The sequence below is a fragment of the Muscardinus avellanarius genome, assembly GCF_963383645.1.
Source record: "Muscardinus avellanarius genome assembly, chromosome: 19".
NCBI lineage: Eukaryota > Metazoa > Chordata > Mammalia > Rodentia > Gliridae > Muscardinus > Muscardinus avellanarius.
Window position 1 is genome coordinate 31882507 of NC_137805.1, and position 23729 is coordinate 31906235.

Below are 23729 nucleotides of genomic sequence, written 5' to 3' on the forward strand. Positions count from 1 at the left end.
GACCAGAGCAGGCCAGTGGCCAGCCACCCATTCTCCCGTCTATGACCCCACAGCTCCTCCCCTCCCCTCACCCCCGCGCCGTTTCGAGAGCCCGACCTCCTGGAGAACATGGCTGACCCCGACGCCTCTCTTCCTTTCAGGGTGTGAGGCTTTATTGCCGTCTTCACAGCCTCTACACTCCGGTGATCAAGTAAGTCCCTCTCGCTCTAAGTCTCTCTGGTCTGCAGCTGTGTGACCTTGGGCTGGCCTCTTAACCTCTCTGCCCTGCCTCCTGGCTCCACCGGGCCCAGGGAGGAAGCCGCCTCCACTGTGCGGCGCGGGGCCTTCGGGTCCCAGGTCCTCAGCCCCAGAAAATTTCCAGCCATTTCCCAAGCAAAGCAGGAGGAAAAGGCCAGGAACAGGGGGTTTGCGCACCTCTCTGTTATCGGACGCAGCTCTGGGCTGCTCGCCTTTGCCTCGGTCTGGGTGGCCCTGTCGCGCAGCCCCCGGCCTCGGCTGTGGGGTACCAGTGCACCCCACATTACAGCTGAGAATGGCTCCAGACAGTCGAGACCGTGCGTCCTGTGGGCGCCGTCACTCCCACTGAGACCCTTGGGCGGCAGCTAGAATTTCCAGAGCCCAGAGCCGCCTCGCCTGCCCCACATTCAGGGAGAGGGACAGCCGGGCCAGGGACAGCCCTGCCCCGCTCACTAGGCGCAGGCCTAGGGGCCCCGGCGTCCTGGGCTCTGGGCAGGGAGGCAGGAGGTGGACGCCCTGCGGCCGTCCCACTCACCTACGCTTCTCCTGCAGGGACCGGGACTACCACCTGAAGACCTACAAGTCGGTGCTGCCTGGGAGCAAGCTGGTGGACTGGCTGCTGGCGCAGGTGAGGGTCTGCAGGCCTGGGCCGCCCACGGCCACAAGGGCAAACATGTTCCATTACTCGATTGATTACTCTGGGATTTGTTTTTTGTTTTTGTTTTTGTTTTGCAGTACTGGAGATGGAACCCAGGGGCATTCTACCTCCAAGCAACACCCCAGCCCTATTTTTTATTCTTTATTTGGAAACAGGGGTTCCAAATATTTATTTGGAAACTGAGTTGCAAAGGGCCTCACTGAGTAGCCGAGGCTGGCTTCAAACCTGTCTCAGCCTCCCAAATGCTGGGATTACTAGCGTAGGCCCCCACGCCCGGCTGACACTGGGATTTGAATGCAGGACCTCGTGCACGCCAGGCAAGCTGTCCACTACTCATTTACACCCCTAGTCCTGTTACATTTTTTAATTATGGCAAAATACACATAATGTAAAGTTTATCATCTTAACCCTTTTTTTGTGGTCCTGGGGATGGAACCCAGGGGCATTCTACCATTGAGCCATACCTCCAGCCCTATTTTATTTTACTTTTTATTTGTGAACAGGGTCTCACTGTTTGCAGAGGGCCTCATGAGGTTGCTGAGGCTGGCTGAGAATGTGTGATCCTCCTGTCTCAGCCTCCCAAGTACTAGGATTACAGGTGTGTGCCACCACGCCTGGCTGAGACTGTGTAATTTTTTTGTTGTGGTGGTGGTACTGGGGGTGGAACCCAGGGGCTTTTCTACCTCTGGGCTAACTTTATTTGGAAACAGGGTCTTGCCAAGTTGCCAAGAGCCTCACTAAGTAGCCAAGGCTGGCTTCCAACCTGTGAGATCCTCCTGTCTCAGCCTCCCAAATACTAGGATTGTAGGTGTGCCCTACCACGCCCGGCTGAGACTGTGTGATTTATAAAGATGAGAATTCTCACAGTTTCAGAGGTTGGAGTCTGGGCACTGGCAGGCGCGGTGCCTGCTGAGGGCCTGACGTCCACATCTGGGTGGCGCCCAGTGGCTGCCTCCTCTGGAGGGCGTTGGTGTGGCCCCAAGTGGTGGAAGGGGCGTGGCGAACCCCTCCCATGTCAAGCCATTGACAAGGGTACCTGATTCCACTCACAATCCCATCACCTCCTAGAGGCCACACCTCTTGATGTTGTCTTGGGGACAAGTTACAATGTGCGTTTCATAGGGACCCAGACATGTGGACCGCAGCGGTGCACGCAGCACATCTTGTTCATCTGGGGACGGACGCGCAGGCCGCTCCCACCTTGGCCCTTTCAGTTTTAAAGCCAGGAGAGTCCCAGGCAAACTGGGACGCGTTGGCCTCACCCTGGCACCTGACTGGAGCCTCTCTTTGACACTTGCCAAACTCTGGATTTCATGAAAAGCGCCAGTGCACCAGGCCCGGTGGTGCGCACCTATAATCACCCAGTGCTTGGGCGGCTGGGAGACTCTGTTTCAAAATAAAAAATGAAACTGGTCTGGGAGGAGGTAGCTCAGCGGTAGAATGCCTCAGAGTTTTTTTTTCTTTTTTTCTTTTTTCTTGGTGGTACTAAGGGTGGAACCCAGGGGCTTTTCTACCTCCGGGCTAACTTTATTTAGAAACAGGGTCTTACCAAGTTGCTGAGAGCCTCACTAAGTAGCCAAGGCTGGCTTCGAACCTGTGCGATCCTCCTGTCTCAGCATCCAAGTGCGGGGATTACAAGCATGCGCCACCACGCCCGGCTAAGGCCCCAGAGTTCTATCCCCAGCACCACACACAAAAAATAATAACACACACACACACACACACACACACACACACACACACAGAGAAAAGTGCTAGTGGGCAGAGGCTGACTGGAGACTGGGATGTCTGATCATTAATGTTGCTGCAACATCCAAAGATATATTGTCTCCATCTCAGTCCCACAGAGGAGCCCCTCTGCCTGTCTTCCCTTCTTCATGGCTCCTGGCAGTGGGCCAGGCCCCGGCTGGGCTTTGTATAAAATCTTATTGAATCTTTAAAACCATTTAGGGACTGGAGACTGGAGCCCAGAGAGGCCAAGCGCCTGGCCCAAGGGTGCACAGCTTCACAGCAGCAAAGCCAACTGGCCCAGGCCCAGTTTACCCAGGCCAGAACTCTGCCTGGGTTTTGTGAGCTTTTCAGGTGGCCCACGAGAAGGTGCCTCTAGGGAAAGAGTGTGTCGGCCTCATGGGGCGAGTTGACACCTGCGAAAATCAAAATGGATGAATGTTTAATTGTGTACAGAGCGGAGCTGTATGCCAGCCCCGTTCATTATTGAATTTAGTATTCATAAAATCTTGATTTCATTCAAAACCAATAGGCCGGCTGGATTTTCTCATGTTGTTGCAAATTACTGATGATTGTTGAGAAATCTCAGACAGTCGGTAAAGTCAATGTTTCTTGGCACCAAATAACTTCAAAAGGAAGTTTAGAAAAATCCTTGAAAAAGAGCCAGGTATAATCTCAGCATTCGGGAGGCTGAGACAGGAGGATCACAGTTTGTGGACAGCCTCAGCTACTGAGGGAGGCCCTCTGTAACTCAGTGAGGCCCTGTTTCAAAATACAGAACAAAAAATAGAGCTGAAGGTGTAGCTTGGAGGTAGAATATCCCCGGGTTCCGTCCCCAGTACTGCAAAAAAATTTTTTTTCTTGAAAAAAAATTTCAGGCTAAAAGAGACTTATAATTCATTTAAGATGTGGGTACATTTAATGTGTTTCCCATATAAAAGGCCCTTGGGTCTGGGGGTTCCGGAGCAGCCATGGATTTGAATTCTGAGCTCAGGTCTGAAGCATAGATCTTCTGACCTCTGCACCGCACGGTCCCTACCAGGATCACGTGACATCCGCCCAGGGCTCGTGCAGGGCAGAACCGGGTTTAAATCCCAGGCTGGCGATTTCCTCGCTGAGCGAGCTTGGATGAGTTAGTTGTTTAACTTCTTGGGCACCCCTCCCCCACTGCTTCTTCTTGCTGCCCGCTCCTCACTCAGGAAGATTGCTGACACATTTTGGGCATGGGGTCACACACCTGTAATCCAGCGATTTGGGAGTCTGAGACTGGAGACTCCCAGGTGGAGGCCAGCCTCAGCACCTTAGTGAGGCCCCTTTTCAAAATAAAAAAATAAAAAGGGCTGGGGATGTAGCCCTTTCAGTGGCCGAGTGTCCTAGTGTTCGGTCCCCAGAACCACAGGCAAAAAAATACAACAATCAAAAAACCAAAATGGTCAGCTTAGCACAGAGGGCGGCTGGGAAGGACTCTCAGACAGTGGGCTGTCAGAAGTTGCCAGGAGAGGCTGGGCAGGGTGTTCTGGGTGGAGAGGGAGCAGGTGCAAGGGCCCTGCGGTGTACATAAGGGGCCAGGTGTGGGCGGAGCACTGAGGAGCAGGTGACAGGAAGACGAGACAAAGGACCCAGTGGTAGGTGTCTTGGGAGCCTGTTCGCTGTGCCTAGCCCCCGAAGGGGAGAGAGGCCAAGCTCAGCGATGGCTCAGCGATGGCTGCAGGGGGTCTTGGCCTTGCCCCACAGGCCATACATCTGAGGCCTGTTGCTTCTCTCGGAGTGCACCCTGCTGTTCTGGGATGCCTGCCTGGCCGCTGGCCAGGCTCCTTTGATGGTGGCTGGGCTGGGGGCCAGGTGGGCTCCAGATGACGCTCGGGCCTCCCAGGCTGCCGAGCTGCGCCTGCGCCACCTGGGCCCCACCGGCCCCCACAACTGGGGCGGCCGCGCTGGGTGTGGCCCCCTCCCGGCACCTCTGTTGGTCCAGCTCCCTGCTCGCCGCCCTCCGGCCACTGCCTTGGGTCCCCAGGGAGTCATTTGTCCTCTCCAGCCATCCCAGTGGCCGCACAGTGAACCAGGCCAGGGCCTCCCCGGCCTCCCATGGGGCTTGGCCCACAGCTGCGGCCTCTGAAAGGCAGGGGTGTCCCCTGCAGCTGGGAAGTGGCCTCCGCGACCCCCAGGCCTTGGCTCATTTGAACGCTTGTCCCAGCGAGCCCAAGGCCATCTGGATGCGGCTGAGCTCACAGCCTCCTGCAGCGCCGAGTGGCCTGACCCCGGCCTGCAGCGCCTTTATTTGGCTAACTCTTGCCGAGCGCTGACTGTGTGCTGGGCCCTGTTTGCAGCTGAGGTTTGCACAGGGACACCCATCTCAGCCCGCAGACCCGGCCCAGCTCGTCCTCTCTGCCAGCCCAGGCTTCCGCTTCCTCCTGCCTCTGGCCTGGGCTCCCGGTGTCTCTCTGCCTCACAGCCACACTCACGCACACACGCACACACACACGCACACACTTTGACTGTATTGAAATGGACATCTCCTTCCTTGCTTCCTTCCTTCCTTCCTTCCTCGTACTAAGTAGCTGAGGCTGGCTTCAAACCTGTACAATTCTCCTGTCTCAGCCTCCCAAGTGCTGGGATTAGAAGCGTGCGCCACCACATCTGGCTCCTATTTTTATATTTTTTGAAACAGGGTCTTGTTAAATTGCTAAGACTCTCAAGTACTGGGATTACAGGCATGCACCACCACACCTGGCGACTCCAGCCAATTTGACGTGAGGGGTGGCTTGTGGGAGGAGGTGGGGAGAGCGGGGAGCCTGGCAGTGCCCAGGATCAGCGTCAGGATGGTGCAGGGGCGGTGCTGAGGGGCCTGCCTCCTGCAGGGCCTGGCTGCTGGGGAGAGTCAGCACGCCTGCTCCCTGTCCGGGTGGGGCCCGCAGGTGCCCAGCGCACTGGCCAGCCCTTCAGTCTTGCCCAAGCTTTGGGCAGGAGGTAGGTCACTCTCAGGCAGCTCTGAGAGGAGCCCCGTCTCTGTGGCGTGGGCCACCAGGTGGCCACGCAGCCCCAGCACCGCATCCTCCCATGCTGTCCCCGTGGTGAGGGGCGGGGCCATTTTCTTCCTTCAGGGAGGACAGTGGTTTCTCTTCCCTGAGAGCAGCCTGAGGCTGGTGGTTGGAGCTGCTGAGCCAATCCCATGATGTCTGTGGGGCCACAGTCTCTGAGTCTTTCTGTTCTGCCCTCCCTAGTGAGTCCCATCTTGAGATCACAGGGCACCCTAGGGCGGCTGCAGGAGCCCCAGCCCTCCCGTCTCTGTTCCAGGGAAGAGGAAGAGAGGGAACCAGCCATAGCAGCCATAGACAAAGGACATTTTGCCAGAGCTCTTTACTGGTGATTTCTTCTTGTAGCTCATTTGGCCATCTTTCTCTGCCAGGGTGGCAGATAAAAGAGAGAGGCTTGCCGGGCATGGAGGCGCACGCTTGTCATCCCAGCTTTCAGGAGACTGAGACAGGAGGATCGTGGTTCACGGACAGCCTCAGCTACTTAGTGAGGCCCTTTGCAACTCAGTGAGACCCTGTTTGAAAATAAAGAATAAAAAATAAAAAATAGGGCTGGGGGTGTAGCTCAGAGGTAGAATGTCCCTGGGTTCCATCCCCAGTACCGCAAAATAAAATAATTTTAAAAAAGAATAACTGAAAACACATTTAGGAGTGCCTCGGCAAACGGAACAGGCCCGGGTCCCTACGAGCGTCCGCTCCCCGACGCTCCCCGCACAGGTGGGGCTGCTCCTCAGCCGCCGTGCTGGGCAGGCGCGGGCGCCCCTGATGCCCTTCTCCGTCTCGTTCCAGGGAGACTGCCAGACGCGGGAGGAGGCGGTGGCGCTTGGCGTGGGCCTCTGTAACAACGGCTTCATGCACCACGGTAATCCCCTGCCCCCGTGGGTGCCAGGGTCTAGAACCTTCCTCAGGGCCCGCATCTCACTTCGGCTGTACCCCTTCCTCAGAAGCACTTCTGACGCCAGGCAAGGTGGCGCACGCTCGGCACCCCAAGACTTGGGAGGCTGAGTCAGGAGGATCGCAGGTTCATGGCCAGCCTCAGTCGCTCTGTGATCCTGTTTCCAAATAAAATCGGTCTGGGGGTATAGCTCAGAAGTAGACTACTGTCCCTGGGTTCAGTCCCTGTACCTCCTGCCCCCACAAAATCGCTCTGCAGAACGACGCCTTGTGGTGAGGCCCCTCCCCGCAGCTAGCGTGGCCCCCACCGTCCCTCTGGTTTCGGCCCGACTCGCTGGCCCGGAGGAGCCCTCTGTCCCCACCGGGCCAGTCCTGCCTGTCCCTCCTGCCTTGTTCAGCCTGCTCTTCTCCAGGGTGGGGACTCGTGGTGTGCCAGGCTCGCTGCTAGGCTCCAGGGACAGCGGCGAGCCCTCGGAGCCCACAGCCCTGTGAGGCGAAGGCAGAAACCAGGCCGTGAGTTTGTGACTGCCGACCAGAGGGAGGTGACGTGGCTTGGGCCCCACTGTGTGATGGGAGGATCGCAGGTTTGAGGCCAGCCTCAGCAATTTAGTGAGACCTTCAGTAATTTAGTGAGACCCTGTTTTAAAATAAAAAGTAAAAAGGTTGACAGCCCTGAGTTCAATCCCCAAGTATCACACCAAAAACAAAAACAAATGAACCCCATCCGCACCAGATAATCTGGAGACAAGTGGACATAGCTGTGTGCCAATAAAACTTTATTTGGAAGCACAGCAGGTGGGCCTAGTGTTTGGACCCCGCTCAGGCAGCCTGTGGCACAGGCCTGGGGCTGGGCCTTCCTCTGCTGATCTCCAGGAGGCGTCTCCCTCAGTCCCCGGCCACCCCCTGAAGGCCTTGCTGCCCCCTCGTGCTCTGAGCTCAGCCCGCCCGCGGTCTGTGGGGTTAGGACGGTCCCCGCCACGCGTTCCCCAGCAGAGGTGAGGTGGAAGGCCAGGCCACCCCCCAGCCCCAGCTCACCCAAGTCCCTCATTCCCAGAAGCTGCTGCGGTCCCTCCAACAGCTGGCCGGGCGGAAACTCTCGTTGTGGGTGAGGGTAATTAGGGGTCCGGCCCGCGGCTATTCCAGGAAGGCCGCTGGTGAGGACATTCCACGGGGGTGTGGGGGGGACTCCCAGGCAGCCTTGATTCCCGGAGGGCCCTTTAGGGAGAGAAATTGCAGGGTGCGGCCTTCGTCCCCTGTCTCTGCCAGGAACTAAAAAACAGGCTAAAATAGGAAGGAGTCTGAGTCTGGGGTGATGGCTGCAGCCATGTCCGAGGCATAGAGTGTCTGGGCCCCCGTGGCATTCCCGTGGCCTCCGGACAGAGCCTCGGGGCCCTGAGCTGGCCCTAGGGAGGGATTCCCGGGGCCGGCCGCCCGGCACTCACCTAGGTAAGTGCAGGGAAACTGAGGCTCACCGCTTCATCGGATGAGGAAGCCGAGGTTTGGAGAGGTTGATAGGTTGAAACCAGATCTGTGCAGTGTCTACACAGCCCTAACTGTGTAGACACTGCCTTGCCTGAGAGCAGAAGCTGGGGCCTCACCTGGCCCAGGCCCCAAGGTACTCCACGCTGTGTTTTCCTGACATTTCAGCCAAGTGTGGTCCCCCCCACACCCCTGTGCCACCCCACAGTCTTCTAACTCAGAGTTTACAGTGGAGGCCGAGCCCGCTGGCCCCAGGAGCCTGGCTGCCATCTCTGGGAAAAGTAGCAATTTGTGTGTCTGTTTTCTCCAAAGAGGTAGCCAGAGAAAGGTGCTCAGAGGCAGGTAGAGTCCCTGTGAAGTGTGTGGGGCATCGGGAGGAAGGAACACATCCCGGGGGCCCGGTGTCGAGCCACCGAGTCAGGGCAGGCCTCCGTCTCCAGGGTCGGGAGACTCCACGTGGCTAAGGCGGCTGGCGCTGCCTGTCGCCAGAGCCCGCCAACTGAGGAGCTGCCGCTAAGTCACCGGGCCTTGATTTCCCCCATGCCTGCTGCCGATCTCCACCCTGCACCCGCTAGCCGGCCTGGCAGCGGCGCAGGGCAGAGGAGGGGCCTGGACGAGGGTCACACTGCCACCCCGGCTGTGACCTCACACGGGTTGTTCAGCGTCTCTGGGCCCCACCCTGCCTGTCTGTAAATGGGCTCAGCAGACACCTCCCGTCCAGGGAGCAGATGACCAAGCCCAGAGCCGAGAGTGCCTGGTTAGCTTGCAAGCCACGGGGCTCAGGTCACGTACAGCTAAGCCTACTCATTTCCTGTGTCCCAATACAGGGGCCTGCACATTTTTTTCTATAAAGAGTCAGACCGTAGAAATTTAGGCTTCGTGGACCTTACAGCCTCTGTCACAGTATGTACAACCTTGGCCTTGTGGTTTGAGAGCAGTTGGAGACAGTCTGTATGTAAACAAATGGGTGTGGCTATTTCCAATAAAACTTTATTCATAAGGACAGGTCGAGGGCCCTGGAGTCTCAGTTTGTGGTCCCTGGGCCAGAGGCATCTCATGGTGGGTTTGTTTTGATTGCTAGTGAGGTCGGGCTACTTCACACCTTGTTGGTACCTAGGTGAGCCCTTCCCTGTTACTCCCCGAGGCATTTCCTTTGTCCTTTATCTATATTCTCAGCTTTTGCTGGTTCATTAGCGGTTTCTTTGTCTGTGAATTCTAGAGATGTATTACTTGTTGGTTTGGACATTGCGGTTATCTTTGATTCTGGCATCTGCCTTTGTAGTTGTTACTGATTGGTTGATAGGTGCTGGGGATTGAATCCAGGGACATTCTACCTCTGAGCTACACCCCCAGCTCGATCTTATTTTTTAATTTTGTAACAGGGTCTCACAGAGTTGCAGAGACCCTCATTAAGTTGCTGCGGCTGGCCTCAAATCCGTGGTCCTCCTGTCTCAGCCTCTCAAGTACTGAGATCCCAGTGTACCACCACGGCTGGCTGAAGGCTCTGGGTTTTAGTACAGTGCTTTTCAGGGGTCTTGTACATGGACTCCTTTTCTACCCTCAAACAAAGATATTGAACATTTTGTTTGGTTAGCCTTAGTTTTACCATTCATATGAAGGTCTGAAATCCACCAGGAGTTTACCCTTGTGCATGGTGTGAGGTAGGGATCTTGTTTTATTTTTTTCCCTTAAGTGAGTCAGTTTTCCCAGATCTGGCTTTTGAGAATACTTCATGTGATCCTTCATCATGCCCTGTGTACTAAGTTTCCATGGCCCCACAGTCCTCATGGGCACTCCCTGTTCTCTTCCTCTGGTTGTTTCTGCTCCAGTTCTGTTTTTTGTCTTGTTTTGTTTTTTAGCACCTACAGGCATTCTACCTCCAAGCCACACCCCAGTCCTATTTTATTTTTTATTTGGAAGCGGGGTCTCGCTAAGTCTCTGAGGGTCTCACTATGTTGCTGAGGCCGGCCTCGAACCTGTGACCCTCCTGTCCCAGCCTCCCAAGAACTGGGATTATAGGCCTGGCCCCCAGTTCTGTTTCCATTATTGTGGCTTTGTAATACATCTTATACAGCAGGTGGGGCAAGTTCAGATGTTTCAAGAGGAGCCAGAAAGCCAGATTTTGATGTAAAATACCCTAATATGTTACTGTTGGCACATGATTCCATTTTAGCAAAATATTGTGTTGGCCAAACCAAACTTGTCCAGGGGCCAGTTGTAGCCCGTGGCTGCCGCCGGTTGGCGCATTCGCTGCCAAGACGTTGCCCCGTGAGTCTAACCACGTGCGCTCGTGACTGTGGGTTTTCAGTGCTGGAGAAGAGCGAGTTCAAGGACGAGTCCCAGTACTTCCGTTTCCACGCCGACGAGGAGATGGAGGGCACCAGCAGCAAGAACAAACAGCTGCGGAATGACTTCAGGCTGGTGGAGAACATTCTGGCCAAGCGGCTGCTGGTAGGCGCAGAGCTGAGCTGCCGGCCCGGGACGGGGCCTGGCCACCCTCGGAGAGTGGCCAGAGCAGGGCGCTCGGCCTCGAGCTAAAGCCAACGGGTCTGGGGACTCTAGGTGGCCGGAAGGCCAGGCCACCACGCCCCACAGAAGGTCGGGGTTGCCGGGCTCCCTTCCTTCCCGTGCAGGGAGGACGGGCTCCTGAAGCTGGCCTTCCTGCATGCCTTGGTTCTTGATCTCATATCTGGGCATCCCCCTTGCGTTCACTTGCCCTCAGCACCCTTGCAATTCAGGGGCTGCACCCACCAGCCTGGGCAGGCATCTCACCAGCCTGGGCCACCAAGTCCTGTTTCTCTGCCCACAAGTGAGCAGCCGTCCCTCCAGACGCACGGCCCATGGTTGGCGACAGGGCCTCCGAGAGGCGCGGTCGCTTGTCACTCCCTGGGATGGGGCTAAAGTCGGCCCCGTTGACTCCTCTCCTGTAGTATGACGGGAGGCTGCTGTCCCCCCCATTTCATCTCTCTCATGATAAAGCCTCTGGGGTGCCGCCCATAGCCTTAGGGAACAGCGCAAGCTCGCCTCAAGGTTTTTGAGACTTGCTCCCTCTCCCGCTCGCTCGTCTCCTACGCTGCCCTTTCTTCAGCTGCCCTGACTACTTCTCTCACCCTCCAGCGCCCCAGGGCCTTTTGCACATGCTGTGCCGGTTGCCTGGAGCAGGTCCCCGCTCTCTGTGACGTTCTCGCTCTCACTTTTTTAAACCTCAGCTTGGGGAGCACCCCGCTGTCCCCCACTGTGCTGTGCCCTGTTCCCTCCAGCTGCACACACTGCCCGCATCTCGTCCTGCACTTTGTGTCTGTCTCTTTTTTACTGAAGAGTCAGCCACAGGCGGAGGGCAGGACCTCGGGACTGCCTGGTCAATACTGCGCCTCCGGCCCCTGTGGGGCCCATGCCGGACATGGAGCAGCAGTCAGTCAACATTTGCAGAGCAAATGCGCCCGTTTCCCTGCATCTCCCCACGGAGCCCTGGATCTCTTCCAGTAGCTCCATCCTGCCCTGGGGAGGGGCTGCCGCTCCCCGGACTCCTTCCCTCCTCCTAGTTCTTGGTGGCTACACACCTCGGGTCTGTTTTACTCTTAGACCAGTGAGCACACATGGGGCACCTACAGTTTACCAGCAGATGGGCAACGGTGCGTTAGGGAAGAGACTTTCAGGTGGGGAGGCGAGGGGGAGGCGTAGAGAGGGGCGCTGAGGCTGTGTCCTGGTCCAGGAGCGCTCCGGTGGACGCCATCTCGCCGGCTGGATCTGGCCGCTCCCCCATGTCCCCTCCGTTCCCCACAAGGGGCAGCAGGACCCCCCACCTCTGGGGCCAGGGCGGGGTGCTCGGCCTCCTGCTGACTCACGGGGTCCCCGTGTCTTGGCCGCAGATCCTGCCCCAGGAGGAGGACTATGGCTTCGACATTGAGGAGAAGAACAAGGCCGTGTTGGTCAAGTCTGTCCAGAGGGGCTCGCTGGCCGAGGTGAGGCGTAGGGCGGCCCTGCGGGCCCTGGCTGTCTGCTGCTCCTTCTCTCTCCCTGTGGGGAGACTGAGGCAGGACCTCGGTTGTTCCTGTGGAGAAGATGAGGCAGGACCCAAGCCTGTTGCCCCGTGGGGAGATGAGGCAGGCCCCCCCTCGGGGGGTGATGTTGCAGGCCTCTGTGGCTGCTGGGGTGACGCACGCTGCTCGGGACTGTGCTCTGGCCCCGGCGCCCTCTCCTGGCCCCGTGCTCACACACAGGAAAATCTCCAGAGGGTTTCCGCATCAGTGTTCTGGATCAGCTTTAATGGTGAAAACCCTGAGCATCAGTGGCTGACCCTCGTGAACACGGGGTCTGGGGAGGACAGCAGGAGGTGGCTTGTCCTCGCAGTTTCTGGGGCGTGGCGGGGTGCAGGCCGGCCTGCAGTGGTACCGTGCTCAGGCTGGGCTGGGTCCTCCGCCGTCACTGTGGGAGGGCTGAGAGGAGGCCATCGGAGTCTCCGTTCCCCGAGGCCTGGCTTTGCCTCTCTTGGTGGGGTCTCTCAGGCACAAGTGGCCCCTCAGTGTGACGCGTGTGCCCTGCGAGGCCCAGGTGGGCCTCACGTCTCCCTCCAGGCAAGCCCCTCCCCTGGGCACCCGCAGCGGGCTCCCTCCATGGCCCTCGGTCCAGAGCCAGGCCTCGCGCCCCATCATGGTCATCCATCCTGCTCGGCCGCTGGGCCTGTGTTGTCCCTTATAGAACAGTCGGCCGCAGTCAGTAACCTTGTACCTCATCCTCTGCTCTGCCCACCAAGATGGCCGGCCTGCAGGTGGGCAGGAGGATCTACTCCATTAACGAGGACCTGGTGTTCCTGCGGCCCTTCTCCGAGGTGGAGTCCGTCCTCAACCAGTGCTTCTGTGCCCGCCGGCCCCTGCGCCTCCTGGTGGCTACCAAGGCCAAAGAGTGAGTGTCCTCGGGCCCGGGTCCCGAACCTCCTGCACGCTGAGGAGGCCCGAGGACGGGGTTCTGGTGGGGCAGGAGCCGCCTGGGGCCCCACAATGAGGCTGCAGCCTCCGTCCGTCTACAGGCATTCTTGGGTGCCTGCTGAGCCGAGGGGCGTTTCGGGCCCTGGGAATGCAGCTGTGTCTGGGTGGACACGGTTCCTACCCTTCCTAGGTCAGGCTAGGGGACAGAAACGCACAGATAGGGCCAGGAGGTCACACAGCGCGCTGGTGCTGGTGGGATGAAGCTAGGTCCACATCGCTGCGAGAGGGTGGGGTGCGCAGGGGCCAGGTGCTCAGGGAGAATCGCCAAGAATTGGGGTGACTACTGTAGAGTCGACGGCGGGCTGGGCGTGATGGTGCACACCTGTACTCCCAATACTTGGGAGGCTAAGATAGGAGGACCGCAGGGTGGAGACCAGCCTCAGTGGTGTAGCAAGACTCTCGGCCACCTAGCAAGATCCCACGTCAAAATAAAAAATGAGCCGGGCGTGGGGGCGCACACTTGTCATCCCCACACTTGGGAGGCGGAGACAGGAGGATCGGGCAGGTTCAAAGCCAGCCGTGCTGCCTTAAGAGACCCTGTTTCCAAATAAAAAAGTATAAAAATAGGTCTGGGAGTGTAGCCTGGAGGTAGAAGGGTTTCCAGGAACCCCAGTACCACCAAATAATAATAATAATAATAATAATAATAATAATAATAATAATAATAATAAATTTGAATAAGTGCTGGGGAGTAGCATAAAGGCAGAAGGCCCCTGGGTTCGTTCCCCAGCAACAAAGGGCGGGTGGGAGGCTGATCTGGGGACGCCAGGGGGTTTCTAGAGGAAGAGGCCTCGGTGCAGAGCAGCAGTGGGTGCCAGGGCCCCGGGGGAGGTGGCTATTTCTGGCTTGTCCCGGGAGTAGCCTGAAGCCGAGGGGGCCGGAGCACTGTGGGAGGAGCACTGGCCCTGAGATCAGTGAGTGGGTGGGGCCAGGCCTATGGGACCTTGTGCTCACAGTTAGGACCCACGGAGAGCTACCCGAAGGTTCTCTGGCTAGAGGTGGAGACCACAGCGTCACCAAGATGGACGGTGTCTGTTTAAAGTCCTGTACCGGGCGTGGTGGCGCACGCTTGTAATCCCCGCGCTTGGGAGGCAGAGACAGGAGGATCGCGCAGGTTCGAAGCCAGCCGCGCGCTGGCTTAGGAGACCCTGTTTCCAAATGAAAATGTAAAAATAGGTCTGGGAGTGTAGCCCGGAGGTAGAAGGGCTTCCAGGTACCCCAGTACCACCAGAAAAAAAAAAAAAAAAAAAAAAGTCCTATTGGAGAACAGGCCCAGGACGGCTTTATAGGGCAGGTGGGATGGGAGGTGGTCCTGTAGCACGGGGCAGGGCAGGGTGTCCCCACCTGGGCGAGCCCTCTGCCTGGATGGAGAATGGCCAGGAGACAGGCCGGGACTGGGCTTTGCCGCCGGGTCCTCTAGGCTGTCACAAACGCTGTGACAGTTGAGTGTGGGATCCTCTGCCCAAGGAGCGGGTCTGGCCACCTGGGCCCTGGGTGGTGACAGCGATGGTCGTGTGGGAGGCCACGTGGAACCTCCGCGTCCCCTGGGCGAGTCGCGTCCGTCCTCCCACTGGGAGCTGGACGCCTGGTGCTGCTCCTGTTTGGGGCCGGGTTTCCCAGCAGCCTCTGGTGGGGCTCCCCGGCGGCCCGGGTTGCTGGGAAGGCTGCTGCCCCTCTTCACTGTCTCTCCTTGCCTGCTCTTCCGCCCGCTGCAGGACCATCAAAGTCCCTGACCACCCAGAGGCCCTGTGCTTCCAGATCCGCGGAGCCGCCCCGCCGTGCGTCTATGCCGTAGGGAGAGGTGAGCGGGCCCTTCGGACCAGAGCAGCTGCGGGGACGGGCTGTCCCTGGGGGAGCCGCCCAAACCATTGCTCCTGCCTTGCCTGCCAGAGCAGCCTTAGTGCTCGCTTTCCGTGCAGAAGCCAAGACTTGCAGACAGATTCCAAGTGGGCAGAGGGAGCCGCGTGGGAGCCAGTAGGGAGCGGTGAGGCCCGTGGCAAAGCGGGAGGGCACGCGCCCACTCCAGAGGGCTGGCTCACGACTGCCAGACCTAATTTTCTTTCTTTTTCTTTTGCTGCAATGCTGGGACTTGAACCCAGGGGTGCTCTGCCACTGAGATATGTGTCCAGCCCTTTTAAAAAATTTTTCTTTTTGAGATAGTGTCTTGCTAAGTTGCCCAGGTTGGACTTGAACTTGTGAACCTCCTGCCTCAGCTGCCCGAGTCCCTGGTGCTATAGGTGGGCGTTGCTGTATCTGTCTGGGCTTGCTTCTCTAGTTTCAGCCAGAAATGTGAATTTTGGAGCCTACAGAATCATTCTGTGGCCAGTTCAGCCCGAGGGCCACCAGGTTAGGACCTCTGCTGTGTACTGTCCTTGCTAGTGGGTGGACTCAGGTTTTCTCTTTCTTGAAGCTGAAACCAAGCAGGTCTGCAGTGATGGCCCCTGAGCCTTCTGCAGCCAAAAGTCCTTCTTTTAAGCTTTAACCAGTAATTGTTAGCTGGGCATGGTAGTGCAGTTGTGTAATCCCAGGACTTGGGAGGCAGAAACAGGAGGATCACAGGTTTGAGGCCAGCCTCAGCATTTTAATGAGATCCAGTTTCCAAATAAAAAATAAAATAGGGCTGGAGGTGTAGCTCAGAGGTAGGATGCCTGGGCTCAATCCTTAGTACAGCCCCAAAACAAAAACAACACCAAATAGACAAAAACAAGGTCTCACTAGTTTGCAGAGAGTTTTACTAAGTTGTGGAGGCTGGCTTCGAACCTGTGATCCTCCTGTCTCAGCCTCCCTAGTTCTGAGATCACAGGTGTGCACCACTGTGCCTGGCTGAGTCCCACCTCTTAAAGGTTCTACAACCTCCCAAAGGCACCAGACCGGGGGCCACAGTTGTGACACGTGGGCCTTTGTGGGGACATTTGCGATCCGAGCTATAGCAACAGGTAAACTAGCCAAAGATGAACAGCCGACATTTCTTGAGTGCTTACTAACTACCAGGCACAGCGCTGCGTGTGTGTGTTCCGCATGTTGTCTGCCTGGATCTCAGGAACGCTGTGAATAGGCGTTGCTGGCGTCTCCATCTCACAGAAGAGGAAATGGAGGCTGGAGGTTGTGAAGTAAGGTGCCAAATGCAGGCTGCCCAGCAGGCTGGGGTGCGTGGCCGCCACCCAGAGGCCTGAGCTGTCAGTGTCTTTCCACACGGGTCTCCCGCCGGCAGAAGCAGCGTCGCATTTGTTTGCGTTCCCTGACCTCCTGCACTGCCCACTCCAAAGCCCCGGGGTCCAAGCCCCATAGTTTGGGGTCGTGGTAGGGCTCAAACAGAAGCACCAGAAGCCTGGCGGGCCCGGTTTGAGCCTGGCTTCTCCTGGCTGTGTGACGTCGCGTAGCTCTGCCTCTCTGAGCTTTTCTCCTCTCTGCCGTCGGGGCTGGCTTGGCCCAGTGCCATCAAGGTGTGCAGGACGTTGAAAGAGACCAACCTCTGGCCGGGCGTGGTGGCGCACGCTTGTAATCCCAGCATTCGGGAGGCTGAGACAGGAGGATCCAGATTCATGGCCAACCTCGGCTACTTAGTGAGGCCCTCTGCAACTCAGTGAGACCCTGTTTTCAAATTAAGAAATAAAAAATAAGGCTGGGAGTGTAGCTCGGAGGTAGAATGCCCCTGGGTTCTGTCCCCAGTACCGGAAAAAAAAAAAAAAAAAAAGAGACCAAGTTCTCAAGGGACTGTGACTTGTGCCTGGGCTGAGCCCCAGCGCCCCCTGCTGGCTTCCCCTTCTCCAAGCTTTGGTTTCTTCTGCAAGACGGCAATGCCAGTCCCCACTCGGCCACTGCAGGGGCAGAGGGCGGCTCTGAGGAGGGAGGAACAGGGTGCAGCCTGGGGTGCTCCAGGAGTTGGGGGCAGGGTCCATCTGGCTTCCTGCCCCTGCCCTCTTCCCCTGGCCCGGCCTCAAGCGCTCCTGCCCCTCAGGCTCAGCGGCGGTGGCTGCGGGACTGTGCGCCGGTCAGTGTGTCCTGAAGGTCAATGGCAGCAACGTGGCAAACGAAGGTGCCCCCGAGGTCCTGGAGCACTTCCAGGCCTTCCGGAGCCGGCGGGAAGACGCCCTGGTGAGCGACAGGGGCTTGGGCGGCCATGCCGGGGGCCGGAATGGGTGAGGGCTGCCCGTTCCTCTCTGGGGAAGAGCCCAGAGGCAGCCCGGGTGTGCAGAGGGCACTGCCCCCGGCGGCACGGAGCTGGGCTGTGCTCTGAGATTTGTCCTTGGAAGAGCTGGGTGAGGAGACCCCCGTGTCTCACCACGGGGGCGTGTTGGGCAGACAGTCGCGGTGACGCTAGAACTTTTTATTCTTGGGCTGGGGGCCAGGGTTATTTACGGCGGAGAGTGCTTGTCAGTCATCGATCCATCTTTGGGCCGTCGTGTTTATGGGACACCTGCTATGTGTCAGGCCCGTTCCTTGGCCCTGGGTACACTAGAGAGATGAGGTGTCCACCCCCAGCTGGTACCCTTTTAAAGGCTCCCCTTCTCCGGCTTTGCCTCCACACCAGGGTAAGCGTGACCCGAGGTCCCTTGGGAAGGTTCTAGAGTGATATCTGGAGCCTTCTTCAAAAGAGTGCCCCCGACAGGCTTAAGGCCTGGCCTTTGGACCCGGGAACAGTCTGTACCAGGGCCTGTCCCCTCCTCCCTGGGCTCTGCGTCCTGACTGTCCTCTATTGCACGGTGGCCCCTCCTAGGGCCTGTACCAGTGGATCTATCACACCTACGAGGATGCCCAGGAGGCGCGAGCCAGCCAGGGGGCCCCCGGCGAGGACCCCAGCGGCTCAGGGGCTGGGGAGGAAGACCAGCCTGACTCAGGTAAGGGGCAGGAGGGGTCGGTGTCTGCCCACCCCGGCCAGGCCATCTCCTGCCAGCAAGGCTGTGTTCTATTCCTGGGGCCACTGTACTTATACCACAAACCTAGTGGCTTAAAATAACACATGTGAGTCGGGCGTGGTGGCGCACACTTGTAACCCCAGCATTTGGGAGGTGGAGACAGGAGGATCGTGATTCTCAGATAGCCTCAGCTACTTAGCGAGGCCCTTCGCAACACAGTGAGACCCTGTTTCAAAATAAGGAATAAAAAATAGGGCAGGGTGTGTAGCTCGGAGGTAGAATGCCCCTGGGTTCCATCCCCAGTACCACAAAAACACAAAAAAAGATAAAAAAAAAAAAACCCCAAACATGTGTATTATCTTGCAGCTCTGGAAATGAGTCTCACCGGGCTAAGCGGAGGTGGCTGAGGGCTGCTTTTCTTTCTGGGGCAGGGGCCGGCCACTCCCGAGCCACAGAGGCCAAGAATGGGGCACGAGGGCCGGCTCCTAGGAAGGGATCTTCCAGGCCCGGGGTGGACCAGAGCGGTCGCAAACCTAGACAAGCTGCGGCTCCCCCCATCCCGGCTCTTGGCTCCCCGTCCGCCGCACTGGCACCAGGGCCCAGCTGGCCAGGCTTGTCCCCTCCTCAGTGTCACTGCCCCTTGGCTTCCAGCCTCGCCCCTGCCGTGCCCAGGCCCCCAGCTGAGCCCACGCGAGGACGGCCCCGTGGTCAGCCTGACGGTGGAGAACGTGTATCTGGAACATGGCGTGGTGTACGAGTACACGAGCACGGCCGGCGTCAAGTGTCATGTGCTGGAGAAGATAGTGGAGCCCCGTGGCTGCTTCGGCCTCGCCGCCAAGGTGGGTGCTGTTGGCGCTGTGGGGTGCGGTCGGCTCGCGTGCCAGGGCTGGGGCCGCCTGACTGGCAGCCTGGAGCTCTGAAGCCCGTCCTTGCCTCTCGCCTGGGTGACTTCCGTTTACTTGCCTGAAAAATGGGCCTGTGCAGGGCGTGGTGGTGCACGCTTGTAATCCCCGAGCTTGGGAGGCGGAGACAGGAGGATCGCGCAGGTTCGAAGCCATCCCTGCTGGCTTAAGAGACCCTGTTTCCAAATAAAAATATAAAAAATAGGTCTGCGAGTGTAGCTCGGATGTAGAAGAGCATCCAGGAACCCCAGTACCACCAACAAAACAAAACAAAACGGGCCTGTGGCAGAGCCGACCTGGCGGGCGTCTCTGGGGGCACAGGAGCAGCGGTCGGCAGCTGTGACTGTTTCTGCAGATCCTGGAGGCCTTTGCTGCCGACGACAGTGTCTTCGTGCAGAACTGCGGGCGGCTGATGGCCATGAGCAGCGCCATGGTGACCATGCCCCATTTTGAGTTCCGCAACATCTGCGACACCAAGCTGGAGAGCATCGGCCAGAGGATCGCCTGCTACCAGGAGGTACCCGCCGCCCGGGGGGTCTCCACTGCTGGCTTCCAGGCCTATACCTCACCTGGGAGATCTTGATTACGTGCGAAACCCCAATCCAACTTAGCTAATGGACAGGGGACTTTGTTGGTTACTATCACTGCAAGCTGCAGAGGTGGGCTGCATCCAGGGATTAGCACGGCTGCATCCAGGGACTCAAACAGATACCACAATATCATAAGAATGTGGCTTCTTCCTTCTCTTGACTTTGTTTCCCTGGGTCGGCTTCACCGTCAGGCAGGTGCTTCTTATGCGGTGTTAAGATGGCATTCAGTAGCTCTAGCAAGCAAAAATTGGCTCAAAGGGGGCTCTTAGTGGCTTGGCTTGGGCCGCTTGCCTGTCTCCGTCCCACTCGCTGTGGGGATGGAGGCTGTCCTCCTGACCCTAATGCGTCTTTGTGAATCAAGATACCTGACGACCACAACTTAGAAGAAGGAAGATGTATTTGCTCACAGTTCTGGAGGCTTCAGGGGTTCAGTCCACGTCAGGATGGGTCAGGTCTACGGAGCTCAGGGAATTGGCGGTCGGAAGGAGAGAAAGAGAGAAAACACATGAGCAGAGGGGAGGTCATCATGGAGGTCAGAAGCAGAGGTGGAAGGGGAGAGGAACCATCTGTGACCCCAAGGCCACACCCCCAGGGCCGTTTTCAGCAACCCAGCCCCGCCCCCAACATGGTGCCTTGCCTACACCATTGGTCATTCTAAATGCAAACCATAGCTGAGCAAGGTGGCCTTCATCTTGTAATCCTGGTACTCGGGAGGCTGAGATCGGAGGACTGCAGGTTTGAAGCCAACCTCAACGATTTAGCAAGCTCCTTAGCAACTCAGTAAGACAGTGTTTTAAAAAAAAGGGGCAGAGGCTGGGGGGGATAGCTCAGCGGTAGAATACCCGTGGGTTTAATCCCTAGTAGAACTCACACACACATCCAGACCCTAACAGATTTAAGGACAGCTTGGGTGCAGCAGCTAAAGTGGGCATCAGGTGCAGGGGGTATGACCGGCCTTGGATTCCCCCAGGCTCCCCGGAAGCCTGGGCCCAGGGGAAGACAGCAGAGGGGATTCACATACACACCTGGAACTCCTGACATTTTGTCCCATTTGGGGACATCCGACCGAGGCCAGGGTAGATAGAGTGGGTACCAGCTTGGCCCAGTCCTGGCCCTCTAACTCAGCCCCACGCCCCCCACCTTTCCCAGTTCGCAGCCGAGCTGAAGAGCCGGGTCAGCCCGCCCTTCAAGCAGGCGCCCCTGGAGCCGCATCCGCTGTGCGGCCTGGACTTCTGCCCCACCAACTGTCACGTGAACCTCATGGAAGTGTCGTACCCCAAGACCACGCCCTCGGTGGGAAGGTCCTTCAGCATCCGCTTCGGCCGCAAACCCTCCCTCATTGGCCTGGACCCAGAGCAAGGTACCCACGGGCGCTTGCTAGGAGTGACACATAGGCCTTGCCGCACGGGTATTAACTCAGAAACGCTGAAGGCCCACTGTCCGAGCTGGGCTGGTGGCTCCGTGGTCACTGGGATCCAGGCTGCTTCTGTCTTGCAGCACTGCCGGCCCCGGGGGAGCTTTGAACTTGGCAGGATCCTCCACGGTGGAGGAAGGCTGCATCCCAGGTGGGAATGAAGGCTGCGCAGTGGATAAAAGCATGTTCGCCTCGAATGGAACCTTTCTTCTGGTGTTTAGTGGATTCAGAGTATTAAAGAGGACAGCTGGGCTTGGCGCACACGTGTAATCGCAGTGACTGAAGTCTGCAGCCGGCGCCGCACAGCCAGACCCTGTCTCCAAATAAAATCCCAGTACTTGGGAGGTTGAGACAGGAAGACGCAGGTTTGAAGACAGCCTCAGCCGTCTAGCGAGACTCTCAACAACCTAGCGAGACCCTGTTTCAAAAACAAAAAAGTAACCGGTTATGGTGGCACATGCTTGTCATCCCAGCATCCGGGAGGCTGAGACGGGAGGATCATGGTTCAAGGACAGACTCGGCTACTTAGCGCGGCCCTTTGCAACTCAATGAGACCCTGTTTCAAAATAAAGAATAAAAAATAGGGCTGGGGGTGACGCTCAGAGGTAGAATGCCCCTGAGTCCCATCCCCAGTACCACACAAAATAAAATAAATAAAAGTAAAAAAATAAAAAAAGGGTTGAGGGTGTAGCTTGGAGGTAGAATGCACCTGGGCTCAATCCCCAGTACCACATACACATAAAAAAGGCCTGGGATTTGGCCCAGTGGTACAATGCCCCTGGGTTTAATCATCCATACTAAGAAAAAAAAAAAAGGAGAAATTTTCTTATTTGCTGGGATCCTTGAAGTGGGCGTGTATTCTGCCTGAAGCGCGGGTGTCTGGGGGTGGTTTCTGAAGAGTGCCCCCTCCCTCCGCCGCAGGTCACCTGAACCCCATGGCCTACACCCAGCACTGTATCACCACCATGGCGGCCCCGTCCTGGAAGTGCCTGCCCACTGCGGACGGGGACTCCCAGGGCCAGGGTTTCCAGGACAGCAGCTTCGGGCCGGCCGGCGGAGCCGCCGGCCAGGAGGAGCGCGGCCTGAGCTTCTTGCTGAAGCAGGAAGACCGTGAGATCCAGGATGCCTACCTGCAGCTCTTCACCAAGCTGGACGTGGCGCTGAAGGAGATGAAGCAGTACGTCACCCAGATCAACAGGTGAGCGCGGCCCCGGGGAGCTCACCTCCCCCTCCACCCGGCCCCTGACGAGCCCAGCTGTCTGCAGGCATCGCCCCCGGCATCTGTCCCCGGCTGAGAATCGTTGGTTTAAAAGCCCTTGGGTGAGCGTGGTGGCGCAGGCCTGTAATCCCAGTGCTTGGGAGGCTGAGACAAGAGGATCACTGTTCAAAGCCAGCCGCAGCTACTTAGACCCTTTGCAACTCAGTGAGTCCCTGTTTCAAAATAAAGAATAAAAAATAGGGCTGGGGGTGTCGCTTCTAGGTAGAATGCCCCTGGGTTCCATCCTCAGTACCGCAAAAATAAATAAATAAAAGCCCTTAAGTGAGCGTGGTGGCACATGCCTGTAATCCCAGTACTAAGGAGGCTGAGACAGGAGGATCATGTGTTCAAAGCCAGCCTCAGCAACTTAGCAAGACCCTATTTCAAGGGTCTTTTATTTTTTTATTTAAAAATAAAAATGGGTTGAGGGTGCAGCTCGGAGGTAGAATAGTTCTGGGTTCAATCCCTGGTACCAAACCAACCAACTAGTCAACCAACCAAACAAAACACCCCAAAATATCAAAAAGCCAAGCATAGCCAGGCGCAGTGACGGGAGCCCATAATCCTGGTGATTGGGAAACTGAGACAGGAGGATCACAGACTCAAGGATGAAGAATTTATCAAGACCCTCAGCAATCTAGTGAGACCTGCTTCAAAATTAAAAAAATAAAAAATAAAAAAGGCTGAGTGTATAGACCAGAGGTAGGATACCCCTGGGTTCAATCCCCAGTTTCCCCCTCAAAAAAAGTCCTTTTATATATGTATACATATATTGGAGGTACAGATAGAATTCTTTTTGGGGAATTACATGCTCTTGGACTTGTTTTTAAATATCCAAAAAAAGCAAAAATAAATAAATAAATAAATAAATAAATAAGAACCACACACACAAAATAGAGGAGGCGGGTGGACCCTGCCTTGCGCGGTCACAGCAGCTGCCGCGTGCCTGCAGTGTACCTTTTTGTCTTGAATGTGATGGAAGTGTTCTGTGATTAAGGAGGAAAGTATGGAGCCAGAAGGCCCGCCCTGACCTCTGGCCTGGTGCTTTGTAGCTGTACGACCTTGGGCAAGTGGCTTAACCGTCCTGAGCCTCGGTTCCCTCAACGGGCCACTCGTGGCACCGACTTCACCGGGCCGCGGCAGGATGCCGCCGAGCCGGGCCGACAGGCGCCTTCTGAACGCTCTCTGTCTCAATTCCTGCAGTCTTCACAGCACCTGGGATACAGATACTGATCTTGTCCCGTGTTACAGATGAGGAAACTGAGTCTCCGGGGGGTGGAAAAATGTGCTTTAACCCTCTTGGATCAGGGTTTGAACGTGGGCCCTGTCGGGCTTCACAGCCTGGACTCTGAGGCTGGGGGTGCAGCTTCGGGGCTGAGCACCTGCCCAGCGCACACAAGCCTCTGGGTTCCATCCTGTGCTGTGCACAAACACACACACATACACACGCGCACGCACCTGCACACCTGTACTCTTAACTATTCTACTCTGTGGCTGAGGCTCCTGGCCAAGTCCAGCCCAGTGCCTGTGTTTTTCTAAAATGAACTTTCTTGCGGTCCAGCCATGCCGTCTGTTTGTACACGGTTCGCGGTGGGTGATTTCACGTACCTGAGCCAGGGTTCAGCAGTCATGTGGCCTGTGAGGTTTGCTTTCTGGGCTAAAGCCTTGCAGCCCGAGAGCTGGGTGTGATGGCTGA

The 23729-nt window shown here is 57.2% G+C and overlaps 1 protein-coding gene across 1 annotated transcript in view; it reads left to right on the plus strand.

Moving 5' to 3' along the window:
- The window catches only part of PREX1 (phosphatidylinositol-3,4,5-trisphosphate dependent Rac exchange factor 1), a gene marked incomplete at both ends in the record, with an annotated part of 172120 nt that overhangs the window by 131164 nt on the left and 17227 nt on the right, over window positions 1–23729 (plus strand). Inside the window, 13 exons of the mRNA XM_080716490.1 lie at window positions 141–190; window positions 790–865; window positions 6445–6517; window positions 10337–10479; window positions 11898–11990; window positions 12782–12930; window positions 14729–14814; window positions 16972–17108; window positions 17731–17851; window positions 18521–18708; window positions 19127–19288; window positions 20511–20721; window positions 21697–21973. Coding sequence (XP_080572616.1) covers window positions 141–190; window positions 790–865; window positions 6445–6517; window positions 10337–10479; window positions 11898–11990; window positions 12782–12930; window positions 14729–14814; window positions 16972–17108; window positions 17731–17851; window positions 18521–18708; window positions 19127–19288; window positions 20511–20721; window positions 21697–21973 — 1766 coding nt within the window. The remainder of the gene's footprint in view (window positions 1–140; window positions 191–789; window positions 866–6444; window positions 6518–10336; window positions 10480–11897; window positions 11991–12781; window positions 12931–14728; window positions 14815–16971; window positions 17109–17730; window positions 17852–18520; window positions 18709–19126; window positions 19289–20510; window positions 20722–21696; window positions 21974–23729) is intronic.